The sequence below is a fragment of the Oryx dammah genome, unplaced genomic scaffold (assembly GCF_014754425.2).
Source record: "Oryx dammah isolate SB20612 unplaced genomic scaffold, SCBI_Odam_1.1 HiC_scaffold_8, whole genome shotgun sequence".
Lineage (NCBI taxonomy): Eukaryota > Metazoa > Chordata > Mammalia > Artiodactyla > Bovidae > Oryx > Oryx dammah.
The window spans coordinates 61146210-61162858 of record NW_024070192.1 but is presented as its reverse complement, the minus strand read 5'-3'; the positions used below and the strand labels follow the sequence as shown (position 1 = coordinate 61162858).

Here is a 16649-nt window from a genome sequence, read left to right as displayed (position 1 = left end):
TTCCTCCTTTCCAGCAGCTAAGCCTATATGATTTCTCAACAGGGTATTAATTATCTGGCTCTAGGAATATAAACAGATGGGCTGTTCTGGCAGCTTCAGCTGCCCTGCTGGCCATAATACAATTGCTTGTGGACCCAGCAGGACTCAGAGGCTTCAGCAGAGAACATCGTCCTCTTCAGTAAACTCAGACAGGTGTACTAAGTAACTTGTTAAACACATTTATTGATTTCTTGACAGTAACCAAACACAGTGAGTGACCATTATAAACAAGAAAAGAAAGGCATTCATTTGTACTTTTTGAGATCCAGTTGCACCTGGAGAGAAAAGACACCCCTCACCCAGAAATTACAAGGCAAAGTGCATTCCTTCAAGGGAGCATCATTGGCATGGGGGTAGAAGTTTTGAAATGCAAGGAATTTGTTGCCTGCTATCTCAGGATGAAGCTCACCTCCTATTCATGATCAAGCCATGGAGTGGAATTAAAATTATGCTTAGCTTATCAACTGTATTCCTGATTGCCACAACTTCAGTAAAAACTGGCTGCAAATTAACAAAACATAGATGAGGAACAACTAAAAGCAAGAATGCAGTTGTATGAAGACAGAGCTTAGCCTGTAAGGAAGGAGAATAGATCAAAGCAAGAAAAATGAAATTAACTTGTTAAACACATTTATTGAGCTTTTAACAATAACCAAACACAATGTATGACCTTTGGAAAACAAGAAACAGCAATGGATCAATCTGAACTTGGCAAATCCTAGTATAGATATATGACAAAAAGGAGCGATTTCCATTTTTTAATAGTCTGTGGTGATATATATATATATATATATACACACACACACACACACACACACACACATACATACACAATGTGTATCTCTTCAATATCTGTCCTTTTTCTTTTTGAATTGTTGAGTAGATGGGAGAATCATAATCTAGAAATGTGTCTTTGCCTAACTTTATCCTGGCTCACCTGTTACCAGCACCTTTAAAGGATCTTAGGACACTATCCAAGATTACTTGATGCAAAGAAAAAAGTCCACTTGATGCTGTCAGAGCTGTGTTTTCTCCTCTCTCTCAGAAGAATTTTGTACGTACAAAGACTGAAAAGTCTCATTGGGTAGATTCATTTGTTCCAGAAAACAGTATCAAAATTGTACTCAGGTTAGTTAGTTATTTTCTTCTAAAACCTTTAATGAATGAGCCTTTTGTTTCTGAAACTTGACTTCCCATCTTGGGTGCTGTGTGAGTGTGTTTGTATGTATATATATTTGCATGTGTGCATGTTTGTGAGTGTGTGTAAGAGATGTACTCCTCTGCCAAGGTTTTGCAGACACTTTTCATGAAGGAAGGCCCAATCCAAAGAGTGAATGAAGCTTGAAGGAGGGAAGGAGAGAGAAGAAAGAAGAGGGACATTTTAGGTAACATCAATTCACAGTCGTAGCATTTCACTGAGATGGTATTCTTCTTGGCTTGGTTCCCTACTTGAGGAGCCATTCATTTACTGGAAAGAGAGAAAAAGAAAGAAATAAAACAAAACGAACAACACAAAACAAGGCATAATTGGATGAATTTGCACACGGGTTGGGCAGCTTACTCCAAAGGGGAAGGGACAGTTTTTAAATGTCTACTTACTTGTGTGTATGCCAACTGTCCTCTCCACCTTCTTATGAACCTCTGGGTCTGAGATATCTAATAGTATTGTCATTAGCTACATGTGGCTAATATATATATATTATGTATATATACATATATGTATATATTTATATATTTAAAATATTAGTTGCATTGCCATACTAGCCACACTTCAAATGTTCAATAGCCACATGTGGTCAGTAGCTACCATATTGGTCAATGCAGACACAAAACATTTCCATTGTGTCAAGAAGCTATAGTGGATGTTGTTGCTTTAGACCAGAGGTGGGCAAATGACAGCTTGCAAGCCAAATCCAGCTGTGAACTGCTTTTGTGAATACAGTTTTATTAGAACACAGTCACACCGACTTATTTACATATTGTCTATGGCTGCTTTCACATTACAACATCAGAGCACAGCAGAGCACAAAGCCTATATTTCTCATCTTGCCCTTTGCAGAAAATGTTAGCTGATCCCACTCTTAGACTATAAGTTCTTTAGGGATAGGGTCATGTCTTCATCACCTAGCTAAGTGCCGGGCACATAACAAGTGAAAGTGAAAGTCAAAGTTACTCAGTCCTGTCCGACTCTTTGCTACCCCAGGGATTGTATAGCCCATGGAATTCTCCAGGCCAGAATATTGGAGTGGGTTGTCGTTCCCTTCTCCAGAGGATTTTCCCAACCCAGGGATCAAACCCAAGTCTCTCATATTGCAGGCAGATTCTTTACCAGCTGAGCCACCAGGAAAGCCTAGAACATAATAGGTACATAAAGTACTCCTGGATGGAAAGAAACAGAGATTATAGTTTTAGTACTCTGGGTATGTCTGAAAGAGAGAGAAAATTAAAGAAATTTGGGGGACGTTGGAGCGATACAGTAGAGGCTAGTAGTGGTAGTTGCTTCTAAAATTGTATGGTAACATCCACAGTCCCCGTATTCAAGTAACATATTATCAGTACAAAGGACTTCCTTATCCAGTCTCTCATTTTCTCCTCACAACAAATCATGATGTAGATGGTATAAGGACTGTCATGGAAGCCAGGGCTAGAGAGGTAAATGATTTGGCTTGTTAGTGTCAGAACCAGGCCTGGAACTCTGGTGTCCTATCTCCTGGTTGAAGACATCTCCATGACTCATCTCCACTTTCCTTTCCATATTGGAATTTTACAACAATGATCAATAGGTACTTAGTGTGTAGAAAGGAAGAGAGTGGGTTGGATGTGGGTTACAGAAGGTGGGAGGCACCCTGAATACCCTCCTTTAGTAGGAATTCTAATAAGTTCTAGACACAAAGCACTGGAAGAAGATGTGTTCAGAAACATATCTCATTGGGCCCTAACCACCTGGTATCTAGAGTTATTTGCTCACCTTCTAAAGGAAAAGGGATCTATTTGTATATAACTAAAAGTTTTAGTGCTTCTAGTTGTCCTATTTTAATGCATAACTTTGGGGAAATCAGCTTCTCTGAGTTCTTCTGTAAAATGGTGATAAAAATGCTATCTTGTCTGTACCAGACAAGATTTAAAGATTTGATCTGTGTTTCTGATTATGACATTTTTTTTTCAATAGAAAAGCACCACGAAAATATCATTTACAATCATGATTCCTACAAAAAGAAATAGTTCAAAACCTTTCAGAGTAGGTTTAAGTAAGAAGACTAGAGTGACTTGTGTCTACTGCCCTCTGAACCCACCTCTATACTGAAGCTTCTGTGCCCGGTTGTTTGGACAGTCCTTCCCCTGTAAACTGAAGTTGATGTTGGTGCGGATGCAGCGGTTGTTGAGTGACTGGACAGGCCTGAAATTGTCACTCATGCTCAGAAATATCTGAGATGGTTGATTCTGGCTGAGCAGACGTAAGGAATGCATCTGAGGGGAGAGAAACATCTGTGAGATCCACCCATCCTCTTACATGTAGTAGGGAAGAAGTAAGACTACATAGACCATGGCCAGCCTGGACAGTGGAGCTGTGTGGGAAGGTGTACCTGAGTCTTCCACAGACCCTGACCCATGGGTTCAGTGGGTACAACCCACTGATGCCTCCATGCTTGGAGAGAGTCTTACTTTAAGCTCACTGGTTCCTGGTGTGCCTTTGGACAAGTCAGTGATTATTCTCTGTCCTATGACACACTATCAAAGGTGGAAACCCAAATGCATATTCTCCAGAGGCTCTTCTCACGCTCACACCCTGAAGTTGAGTAATTAGGGAATTATTTTCTGATATGAGTATTATCAAAATTATAGTGACTGGTACAGGAGTCAAAGCTAAACTGAGCTGGATTAAGTTATTTTTCTGTGACTATCAGGACCAAGAGCTGGACTAAAATGGTTTCAGCCATGTTCCACCCAGGACTGTGAAATTAAGGAAAACTCTCTAGCATAGAGAAGGATGAACCATGGTGAAGGGGGAGCAGGAGAGTGAAGAGAGAAAGGGCTTCTGCAGTTTTTATTCCAGTGAATTCTTGACATCAATTTCTGATCTTAAATTCCATAAGATGTCATGAGTAAATCTTTTTTCTAAGTTCAGGTTATCCCAAAGTGTTTGCTTGTCACTAAAAAAATCCCAATAAATACAGATAGCATCAGGCACTTCAAATTGTTCAAAGAGTTGTCAGGTTGTGAGTACATGTCCTATAAAGGAATTTGGTTTTGCTTCCTTTGCTTGTGTTTCCTTTGAACTTTTATAGACCCTCACAATCACAGGATAGATTCATGTAATTTACCCACTCATTATAAAGAAGAGAATTCACTTCACAGAAGTGGGACCACAGACTTAGGAGTACATAATGATCCATTAACAAAGCTGATCTCAGAAGCCAGGTTTCCTGATTCCCATCCAGTTCTGAGAAATGCTAGCTAGCCCAACAAGGAATACTGTGGGAAGCTCTAAAAAATCCTATAGTCAAATATGCTTATGAAATGCTACACATCATATTGCCTCCTCTTGGAGATAGACATATATTATCATTCTAAAGGCCCTAAGAAGTCTCCCAGCAACGAAACTGATTTGGCTCTTTTTAGGTACAGTTTTTTTCAAACATATTTGACAATATCATCCATTTTGTTCATCTGTTTTTTGAATACTAGAGTTGGTAGAGCACACTTTGGGGACTTACCCTTATTCCTTTCTCACTCAGGCAGGTAGGGCACATCTATAATTATTTCAAGCTCAGGCTTTCAAGATACTAATTCCTTAAACATAAGTATGATGAGTTGAATTGTCTACCCCACAGATGCAAATGTTAGAGTCCTAACCCTCAGTACCTCAGAATATGACCTCATTGGGAAATAGGGTCCTTATGCTGTTCAATCACTCAGTTGTATTCAACTATGCGCAACCCCATGGACTGCAGCACACCAGACTTCTCTGTCCTTTACCACCTCTCAGAGACTGCTCAAATTCATGTTCATTGAGTTGGTGATGCCATTCAACCAACTCATCCTCTGTCATCCCCTTCTCCTGCCTTCAATCTTTTCCAGCATCAGGGTCTGTTCCAATGAGTCAGTTCTTTGCATCAGGTGGACAAAGTATTGGAGCTTCAGCTTCAGTATCAGTCCTTCTAATGAATATTCAGGATTGATTCCCTTTGGGATTGACTGGTTTGATCTCCTTGCAGTACAAGGGACTCTCAAGAGTCTTCTTTAACGCCACAGTCAAAAGCATCAATTATTTGGCACTCAGCCTTCTTTATGGTCCAACTCTCATATCCATGCTGACTACTGGAAAAACCATAGCTTTGACTATATGGTCCTTTGTCAGCAAAGTACTATCTCTGCTTTTTAATATGCTGTCTAGATTTGCCATAGCTTTTCTCCCAAGGAGCAAACATCTTTTAATTTCACAGGTGCAGTCATCATCTGCAGTGATTTTGAAGCCCAAGAATATAAAGTCTTTAACTTTTTCCACTGTTTCCCCATGAAGTGATGGGATGGGATGCCATAATATTTGTTTTTGAATTTTGAGGATCATTATAGATGTAATTAAATGAGGTTATTAAAGTGGACCCTAATCTAATATGACTAATTGGGGTAGACCCTAATCCCATTTGACTGATGTTCTTATTAAGGTGGATTTGGACAAAGAGACACACACATTGCGAGAATGCCATGTAAAGATAAAGGAAGATTGAGGTGATGCTTCTATAAGCTAAGGAATACCAAAGCTTTTCAGAAAACCGCCAGAAACCAGGGGAGAAGTATAGAACAAATTCCCCCTTACTTCATCTGAAGGAAATGTCTCTGCAGACAGCATGATCTTGGACTTAGAGCTTCCAAAACTCTGAGGTAATATGTTTCAGTTTAAGTCACCAAATTTGTTGTATTTTGTTAAAGCAGTCCAAACAAATAAATACAGTAAGCACTCCAAAAACCCAGCCAGTCTTCACATCATCTTCCCCATTAGCTAAAAGACCACAGAGAAACTCACCTGCATCCTGGTTATATAGACAGGTTTGTTCATTATTATCCAGTTTGCTGTCTCATAGCAGGGTGGGATAGTCATGGACCCATCATAAGTAATGAAACTAGAAGTCTCTGGATATAGTTCTTCTATATTAAGTCCTTGTAGTAAATATGCATCATCTAAAGAACAAAATAAGACTTAAGAATTAGGACTCTTGAGAAAGTGTTGGTTATTACTGATAACATTTTTTTTTTTTTTTGGTCCTTTTCAGATTTCAGTAGACTGTCAGGATAGGCTGCAGGAACAAACAGTCCCCCAAATATAATCATTTTAAACAACAAAAAAAGTTTATTTTTTGCTCTAGTACTAGTCATGGCAATATGGACCCACCAAAATGTTTTAGGAAGAGGAATAACATGATAAGATTCACACTTAATGATGCTTCCTCTGATGGTGGCTTGGCTATACAATATGAAATTGAATGTAATGAATAAGAAAAGGAAGCATTCGGTACGTCTTTATTAAAGGTTAACATGATTTATTTAACCGAGCTTGCACTTTGACCATATTGGATACTCTAGCATGGTGCTATTTTATTTTATTTTATTAAGTGTGATAGGCAGGAGGGACTGAAGGAGACTACGGAATGAGGGGGCATTCCAGGCATGGTTCTAGAGTAAAGGAAAAATAATAATAAGGTTTTTCTAAAACTCTAATCAGCCTGTGTTGCATATACATTTGAGGACAGGTGTGTGTGTGTGTGTGTGTGTGTGTGTGTGTGTGTGTGTGTGTGTGTGTGTGTGTTGTGTTAGAGAGGGAAGGCCAGAATCAAGAGGCTATGTTTATGGATTTAACCCATGTAAAAGAATAACAATCTGCTTCCAAAACACTGTTGTGAAGATATCCCAGATCTTGCTGCTGTGTAGATTTTCTTTAAAAGAGTTTCCAAAGTCAGCTGAAAATAATTTAGGCTTGTTTTTTTTTTCATTGTCAGTCTGGTTTAGTGAGAGTGTGTTATAAGATTTGGTCAGACATATGAAATCCAAACTTTCAAAGAAAGTAGAAGCTCACTAGAGTATTGCTATGCATTGCATGGGTCCCACACAGGAGCTGGAGTTCATTTGAGTAAACAAGCTATGATGCTTATGTGCCCTGTGTTGTATTCACCTTGAAGATAATTTTATTTAGTATTATATTGACCTTCCTGTCACCTCCCAAGAAGCTAGATTTGACCAAAACATACCTAGGAGTAATAGAGAAACACATGTTATTAAGCATCTTGTTTATACCAGTCTTTGTCCAGGCACCTTATTTAATCCTCATCTCAACTCTCTCAACATCAGTATTAGTATCCTCATTTTGTTGATGAGGAGCTTACCTAAGAGAGGTTAAGAAACTTGCCTGAAGCTATACAGCAAAGATATGGTAGAGCTAGGAGCCAAGGTCTGCTTAGTTCTATATCTCTTCACTAGAACATATTGAGTGCTACAAGTATAGTGTAGTATTATAGTCCTATATAGTATAGCTTTTACTAGCATGTTGGCTTCTAAAATTCACAGTCCTTTTGGCAATATTTTCCTGTTTCCTCTTTTTATGGATTATTGACATTGATTTTCTCAACTGGCTCAACAGAATGATTTTGCACAATTCCTTTTTTCTTCCTAGTCATCTAATGTATGTTCAAATCAAGCAAATGGACAGTGTGACTACTGGCTGCCATTCTGTGGTGATTTTACCCCATGATTCCATGCTAACTCCTGCCTCTTTACACCTCTTGAACCAGTTGATGAGACAGATATAGATATAGAAGAGGTGGCTCAAACGGTAAAGCTTCTGCCTGCAATGCAAGAGACCCAGGTTCGATTCCTGGGTTGGGAAGATGCCCTAGAGAAGGAACTGGCAATCCACTCCAGCACTCTTGCCTGGAAAATCCCATGGACGGAGGAGCCTGATAGGCTACAGTCCATGGGGTCGCCAAGTCGGACACGACTGAACAACTTCACTTTCACGTTCACTTCCAGGGTAGAATTTAAAACCTATCTTTAGAAATGATTTACAATGTTATATCATGGGCATCTGAGCTGTTCTTTAAAAAAATGAGGATATCAACATGAATCCACCACAGGTGTACACGAGTTCCCCATCCTGAATCCCCTCCCACCTGCCTCCCTGTACCATCCCTCCAGGTCATCCCAGTGCACCAGCCCCAAGCATCCTGTATCCTGCATCAAACCTGGACTGGTGATTTGTCTCATATATGATATTATACATGTTTCAATGCCATTCTCCTAAATCATCCCACCCTCGCCCTCTACCACAGAGTCCAAAAACAAATACAATATTGTAAATTAATTAGCCTCCAATTAAAATAAATAAATTTATATTTAAAGAAAAGCAAAAAAAAAAAAAAAAGAGGATATGTTTCTCTCTTCTCTATTTATTCTCTGCCATGATCTCATCCAGGTTTAAATGCTATCTGGATCCAAGTGACTTCCACATTTATATCTGTAGTTATCTCTCCTGAAATCCACACTCATATATACAGCTGCCTACTCTATACTTCTTCTTTGAAGCCCATTTCGAGCTTAACATATTTGAAACTTCTGATTCCCTTCTCACCCATGAGTATGTTTCATCCAAGCAAATGGAGTGATTCTTTTGTCAGGAGATCATGTCACTCTCTGCTCAGTCTTAGATTGACTTTTCATTATGAAACAACCCCAAAGGAAAGACTGATGGGGAAGAATGACCCCATAATACTAATCTCTAGGTCTCCTCTGGTTTCAGTATGTGCCCAATAATGGTGATGCCATTGTCTTCCTTTGAATGACAATGATTTCACCAGTAGTCCCATGCCAAAGGAGAAGCAGGAATTGCAGGGGGCTTAGGATGGTATGAGCCTGAAATTTCAAATTGCCCACAAGTTCTTTGCTTAGTTTATGACCCTTCCAAAGTAGAAACATTGGCAAAAAGCAAAGAGAAGTCTCTTCAGACTGAACTAAATTTGAGATTGAAAGAACAAGCTGAGCAGCTTCATGTAATGTAAGAGTATTAGCAATACAACTAGTTTTAAGACCTTAGAGCTAAGCTTTCCTTGTCCATTAGGGAAGAAGACAATAGGAAAGAAAGAGCCTAGAACATCCATGGGACGACCTATGCTAAAATCCTTACTACCCCAATATGGATGAGTAAACTATTGTTCAGGAAATGTTCATTCCCTTCCCAGCCCCAAATCCATGGGAGCATTTTTATGTTGGGCTTGGCCATGTGACTTGCTTTGAACAGTGAACAGTGGATAGAAGTGACAGTGTGTGAGTTTCAAGACTAGGCCTTAAATAACATCACACATTTCTGATCCCCAACGTGAGAAGTACTTGATCCTAGACAAAAGAAAGCCATGTTATCTGACCTTATCTGACTTGCAGATTTACAGAGTCACTCCAACCAACCCACAGATGCAGCAGTGAGAAATCAATGCCTATTGTGAATGCTTGTTCATTATGCAGAATTTGCTGACTAATAGAGCCACTCACTAAATGTGTATCATTGACAGAGGGCTTCACTTCTTAGAGCTTTGCTTTCCTCATCTGTAAACTTGGATAACTAGTAATACCTATTTTGGGAATAGGACTATGTGAGCACCAGGTGAGATGTTTCATGTGAAGCTCCCTGGAGTATGGAAAATGCTTAGCTAGCATTACTTCCATGTTCCTGATGCTGAAGCAGTTAGCAGAGTGTGTACACATCTGAGTGAGTGTGGCAGATTGAAGCTACACTGGAGTCTGATTCTGGGTAGCAGCAGAAGAATGGGTTTGTTGTGAGGGTGGTCAGGGACCAAGGTCAGGTGTTCCTGAGTATTGTGGTTGGATAGTAGCTGGGGAAGGAGGTGGGATTCATTTCTTTCTTGCTTTCTTAAAAGGATGAAAGCAGAAGACTCTGGTAGGCGCCCCTGAGCAGGAGGTGTTGTCTACCAGAGTTCATGGGAAAATGCCAGCATAACCTGCTGTCTCCTGCTGAGCCCCTGGAGGGACTTCTCAGGCTTATGTTTCCCACACTGGCTGTATACTCAGGCATGACTCCTGTTTCATAAACTTCCTTGTTGTTCCCTTGTTTGGCCAAATTTCCACAGGCTGGCTGCCTCTAGGTGATTAGCTAGAAAGAAGAGTGTTGGCACTTTCCTGCTGAGAAAATCCATCCCTTTCAGCCACATGTCCTAGGCATTGCATTGTCTAGGTCATTCTCACTTGTCCATGCAGAGGAAGAGCTGATGAAGGCAAATTTCCTGTCTTTGAACTCTTCAGAATCCTTTAAATCCTCTCCTTGTATTTGTGTATGCTGTTTGGGATGTTCTTCACTCTCTCCTTCCCTCCTTCTTTCCTTCCTTTCCCTCTTCTTTCTCTCCCACCCTCCTTCCCTCTCTCTCCTTTCCTCTCCCTTCTTTCCTCTATTCCTCCCTCCCTTTCTTCCCTTCTGTCTTTCCTCACCAAATGGTTGTTCATCTATTTAGTACTTATTTGAATAGCAATATCTATTTAAAACTCTGCCATGAATTTTAGGCAGATTTTCTATGATCCCTAGAGTTCCATTCCAATTTTTAATACATTGTGCTTATTACACAAATCTTTAAGAAACACCATTATATGTCTGTCTCCCTGACTAAAGAGTGAGAGACTCATTGTTCATGTGAAAGGCCACCTTCCCATAGCATAAACCCATATGACTGGTTTTATCTTTGGAAGCAGCCACATCACTTAACATTAATCAGCCTAGAGCTGTGAGGTGGGGTGGGTTGCAAAGTTTGACTAATGGTTGACTGCAGCTGGCAATCTCTTAGATGGTGTGTTGGGGTTTAAAGTGTAATTTGATGGCTTTTCATGGTCTCTAAACTGCAAATTCAAGATTATTTGAAAGAATTTTATTTAATTTTATGCTTTTAGTAAAAAAGTTAAAAAACTAACAATCTTTATGAGCAGTTATAAAATGTATTTACAACCCAGCACAGAAATGTCTCCATTTGCTAAGCAATCTAAGTTTGAGCTTAAAGAACTCTATGGGTACTTATGAGGAAGACTGGAATGGTTTTGGAGATAATTCTTCTAGCTGATTCTGCAGGTACATTCATTACCCCCAGCATCCCCAAACTCTTCATAGGGGTATGCTCTGTGTGGAGGGCTGGTGTCTGGCCCATCTCTATATCCCAAGAGCTTCACTTGGTGCTATCATGGGGCAGGTATGAAAGAAATGCTTGCTGAATTGATGAATAATTGAAAAAGAGAAGGGTTCTCCACACTCTTCCTCCAGCAGTCCTAGGTGAGATCTGTAAGAGATTCACTTTGTCTTTCCACATCACCATTCATAGCAGTTTCCTCCACCAAGTGAGGACATGCTAAGGGTATGTAGGGTGTTAGAATGTTTGTGTACTGATTTTTAATTTTGCAAAAATCAGATTCAAAATCCTAGATTTAGAATGACCTTAGAAACTGAATTTCAACTTCTATACAAAGGAGGGAACAAAGTGAGGAAGCTCTTTGTTTAAGGGATTTTGTCTAATTATTTAAATTTTTTCCTGTTATTTTCTTTAATCCCTTTGTGTATACTATTTGCATAACTTTCGCCAAGTCCTGCAACCTCTGAGATTGCTGCAGAAGACAGTGACATCCTTTCTACTCTACTCTTTTCAACTTTGCACCATTATCTCTTTTCTACTTACAGATTCAGGGGATTATACACTCTAGAAACTCAAGGAAATTGGGCAGAATTCTATAGCTCATGGTGTCACACATGGAAATGAAGAAAAATTCCACCTTGTCTAACTTGAAAGGGAGACCCAGTGACAGAGGGGGAGATGTGGTCCAGCTGAGGGCCTTGGAATATGTTGAAGTTGGATCAAACCAGCTGGTGAATGCTTTCTCAATCACATAATTGGCAAAGCCCTAAATGTGGCCAGCTGATATGTTGGAGTCTGTCAGCTAGTAGAGTCTCCCAGCTTATTACCAATCCATAGGATAATGATAACCATTGTCATAATAATCATTATTGCTTTAGACAGGCATGGATGAAAAAGGCACCCTGGGTGTTTCTGCTTGAAATGATTTGTTTCTTAGCCAACCCTGACTCTCCAGAGTGATTTTCTACAGAATTGAATGATCATGAAGCTGAAAGAGGCCCTTGGAGATCATTAGTTCTGGCTTTCTGCCTTCAAACAGGACTAACCTTTATAGAATAGTTGCTATATAGAAAATTCAGCCAAACTTACTTTTATATGTTATTCTTGTGATAGTATCTCTGTTGAGCATTCGATTAAGAAATGGGTTTGATGAATCAGAAACCTAGGGAGGAAAAGAAAATATTAATAAAAGGTAGACAAAAGTTAACGTCAGTGGAAAAGGAGGAAGGGTAAGGAAAAACATATTGTGCACACATAGACATGGGAGAACTAGTTATTCTTAGGGAAGCATTTCAGGGCAGGTGGAAAGTGAGAGTATGGAGGAAGGATGGGAGGTAAAGATAGAAAGGTAGGCAGGGGATAGTTCATGCCAGGCTTTGAACGTCATATTAGGGCATTTAAAGTTTATTTTCTAGGAATAGGGAACAATCAGAAGGTTTTAAGTAGAGAGTAGGGAGTGATATCAGAGAAGGCAATGGCACCCCACTCCAGTACTCTAGTCTGGAAAATCCCATGGATGGAGGAGCCTAGTGGGCTGCAGTCCATGGGGTCGCTAAGAGTCGGACATGACTGAAGCAACTTAGCAGCAGCAGCAGCAGCAGCAGGGAGTGACATATTAGGAAGGGAATAGTTATCCAAGTACAGCGAGAAACAGAAAGAGTACCCAGAGTATTTGTGCTGATGCAACCCATGAAAGGAGAGTCAAAAATAGTTTGTCCTGTTAGGTAAGGAATCTGTCCTTTAATTGAGTGCCTTGGGTCCATGGTACCTGGTAAGTCTAGGCAGAGCTAACATTACAACTAGACCCTTCTGAGCTGATTGAAAATAATTGAAAAATTTCCAAAATGCACACAGACAATTTGTGGGATTTAGTGTGTTGACTATGTGGGTGAGAGGATAAAATATGTACTTGGTATATATGCACTTAAATAGGAAGTTAATGGTGTGTGACTGAGCAGCAATCATATCCAAATCTCTGCTCCCTGTGGTTATAGGAAAGGTGGGGGGTTAGGAGGGGACATAGATAAGTGAAACCTACAGATAAACAAATCTCTTATTTTAACAAACAATTCCAACACTTTTATGACTCAGATTTTGGCCGGTTGACATCTCAAGGGTTCAGCTGACCTAGATAAGGGGCTTCTCAATTTCTGTTACTGCTTACCTTGCAGGGAACTAGGAAGGGGAGGTAGAAAGATCAGAAGGAGGGGAAGAGTGCCAGAGGCTTTGTTCATGTCATTTCTAGGTATCAGTGCCAAGAAAAGTCTGGCCTGTGTCTCATGCAAAATCAGTTTGGGAATGAATGAATGGCAAGTCACAGCTTGGATGATTCACTGTAGAGCATCTTGGAGTTGATTATGTTGGACAAAGATAGAAATGCTGTAGCTTATTTTGAGATCCAGCCTGAAAGCTTCAGGTTTGCTCAGGGAAAGAGTGGAAGCATCCCTAAGAGGCAAACTGTTCTGAGAAGATGCAGGAGCTAGGGGCAATCCTTTTACTGATCTCAGGTTCTGGGGCATAAGTTTCTCTCAGTAACCCACAGGGAAACAATCAGGACCTGTGTCAGTAATCTAAATGGAATCAGTGTTTCTACAGAAGCCTGTGAAACACTCCAGTAGTTTTCAGTTAGAAGACTCACTTCTGCAAATCAATCACCCTGTCAGCTGTAATGTGCCCACATTGCCAGGATGACATTCACTGACTCAGAAACTTTGAGCAAAGTGAGGAAATGTCAGCAGCCGAGGCTGAGGCACTCATCAAAGGTCAAGAGCTGTTGGGCAGCCCATGTTGGTCATGAAAGTTACTCACAGAAGACCTAGCATTGGGAAATTTACAGGAGATGTGAGCCCTTGGATATGCATTGCTTAATATTGTGAAATGCCTTCAGGCTGCATAAGAGTAAGTATGTCCCAGGTTGAACACAACAATAAATTATCAACGTCATAATCGGGGCTGATTGAGGGATATAGGTATTTGTCCTATGTTTGTGGACAGCATGGGGATGTAGGGGAAATTTTTCAAATGTTTTAAAATGTTTTCAAATGTTCTTTTCTCCCTTCCAGCTCTATGTGAACAAGGTCATTAGTGTCAATATTAAAGTCAAGCAAGACCTGGGTTCCTTTCCTGAATGTACTATTATGAGCTTCATGAACAGGGATGTAATGCCAAAAATTCTCTGTACTATTTTCCTTAGGGACACTGATGCCCACCCCAAAGGTTTATTGTTAGGGTTAAATGATAAAATATGTATGTAAAGTACATGTCTCAGTGCCTTGCATTTAGTAATCTACTATTTATTATAAGAGGGTCTGTGATGATGCCAAGAGGTATAGGGCAGGGATTGGAAGGATCTGTTTGTACCAAGACCAATTCCCTTTGGGAAGTTTTATTAGGGATGAAGAAAGCCTAAAATCGTACTTATCTGGTCAAAAGCCCTTTTCTATATTTGCCAGTGACAAGCTAAAGGAGGTGGGGTTGGCGGTCAGTGGCAGCAGTTATATCCAGGGTTTAGCTCTCCTGGGACCACAAAAAGGCTTGATCTGACCCAGGTGAGGGAGAGGAAGTTAGGAGGCTGCGTGATCAGACAGAGCAAGTGCCTCTTGTAAAAGGTGATGCTCATGAGGAAGGAGGGGGAGTGGTGCCTGGGGCTGCCCCTGTGTCCATTCTGTGTGATGATAATGTCTTCCTGAGAGCTGTGTTAAAACTCCCTAGTGCCAAATCCTGAATTTCTATTGACTGTCATCAGATTTGAAGTTCTGACTGAGGCACTTCCTCTAATGGTCTGGCTAAAACTTCCCAAGGAGCTACACAATGACTGCCAACTTTTACAACTGCCACACTGCACCACCCCCACCCCCCACGCTTTTGGGAAGACAGATTTTTTTTTTTTTAAGAAGTTAGAAATGTTTATTGTTTAAAACAAATATTAAAACCGCAAAAGCTAATTGATGTAAAAACTAGTATCCCAAAGTGGGTGTTGCCCATTTTAGGTTTTGTTTTCATAATAATTTTACATACTTAATATTGGCTTTGAATTCAGGCTATAGATGGTGGTTGGAAAACAATGAGGCAACTGTTAGTAGAGAATGAAAAAAAAATGATGAACCAAATTATGACATAGAATATGTGCCAAAATTTTCATCTACAGGAACTTGGACAGAAGACCCTTTGTAATACCTCTAAAAGTTCTAAGCTAAATAAAAGAGTCCTCAGCAAGAAAAATAGGCTGCTAATAATCCCAAGGACATTATTTCTTTTCCCTACAGGAGTTTGCTGCAACCAGAGTAGAGAAAGCCCTATCTTGGAAAAAAAAAAAAATTGGATGCAATTCACTACTTCAAAAGTAGTGAATTTTAGGACTTATATAGAGTAGATATGCATCAGATACTTATAAAATTCATCAAGTTTTAAAGTCCATTACACCAGTAAAATAACTACCTGTTGTGACAAAAAGAATTGCAATATTCAAAAAGAAGTAAGATTTCTGGACTTTGAACATTTTATGGATAGAAATCAGAATGAGAATAACAGATATTTCTTACCTAAAGAGGGGAAAACCCTAGAGGTAGAGCTGAGGGATTCAGAGGATTGTAAACAAGTTAATTATCTCAGGGAGCAGAAATGAAATCTAATCAAGGAACATCCTCAGGCCAAGAGTAGGAAAAGGTTTTTACAATAATTTTTATTGGAGTATACCTGTTTTACAATATTGTGTTAGTCTCCACTGTATAGAAGAGCAAAGTAGCTATACATATGCATATATCCCCTCTTTTTTGGATTTCCTTCCCATTTAGGTCACAACAGAGCACTCACTAGGTAGCATTCCCTGAGCTATACAGTAGGTCCTCGTTAGTTATCTATTTTATATATAGTAAAAATAGTGTATATATGTCAATTTCAATTTCTCAAATCATCCAACCCCTCCTTCTCACCTTGGTGTCCATATATTTGTATGCTATATCTGTGTCGATATTTCTGTTTTGGAAATAAGATCATGTATACCATTTATCTAGATACCACATACATGTATTAATACATGATATTTGGTTTTTCTCTTTCTGACTTACTGTACTCTGTATGATAGTCTCTAGGCCCATTATCTAGATGGTAATCACTAGGTCCATTATCTAGGTCCACTATCTAGGTATAATAAACTCTACAAATGATCCAGTATCGTTCCTTTTAATGGGTAAGTAACATTCCCTCGTCCAAGGTAAGAAGCAGTGGCTGTACTTTCCTGGAAGGCTGTGAAGAGATACCCCACGCCCAAGGTAAGAGAAACCCAAGTAAGATGGTAGGTGTTGCAAGAGGGCATCAGAGGGCAGACACACTGAAACCATACTCACAGAAAACTAGTCAATCTAATCACACTAGGACCCACAGCCTTGTCTAACTCAATGAAACCAAGCCATGCCTGTGGGGCAACCCAAGATGAGCAGATCA

The 16649-nt window shown here is 39.8% G+C and overlaps 1 protein-coding gene across 3 annotated transcripts in view; it reads right to left on the bottom strand.

Annotated features, from left to right (window-relative positions):
* Positions 1-202: 202 nt before the first annotated feature.
* The window catches only part of CA10 (carbonic anhydrase 10), an 850317-nt gene continuing 833870 nt past the window's right edge, over positions 203-16649 (bottom strand). For 2 of the 3 annotated variants that reach the window (XM_040244304.1, XM_040244305.1), the window contains exons 6-9: positions 12297-12369; positions 6065-6219; positions 3333-3507; positions 653-1507 (exon numbers count right to left, since the gene is read on the bottom strand). In XM_040244304.1, the coding sequence (XP_040100238.1) occupies positions 1485-1507; positions 3333-3507; positions 6065-6219; positions 12297-12369 (426 nt within the window). In that variant the 3' untranslated portion in view covers positions 653-1484. Of the gene's footprint in view, positions 1508-3332; positions 3508-6064; positions 6220-12296; positions 12370-16649 lie in introns of all 3 variants that reach the window. The other variant, XM_040244303.1, reaches the window with a different exon arrangement.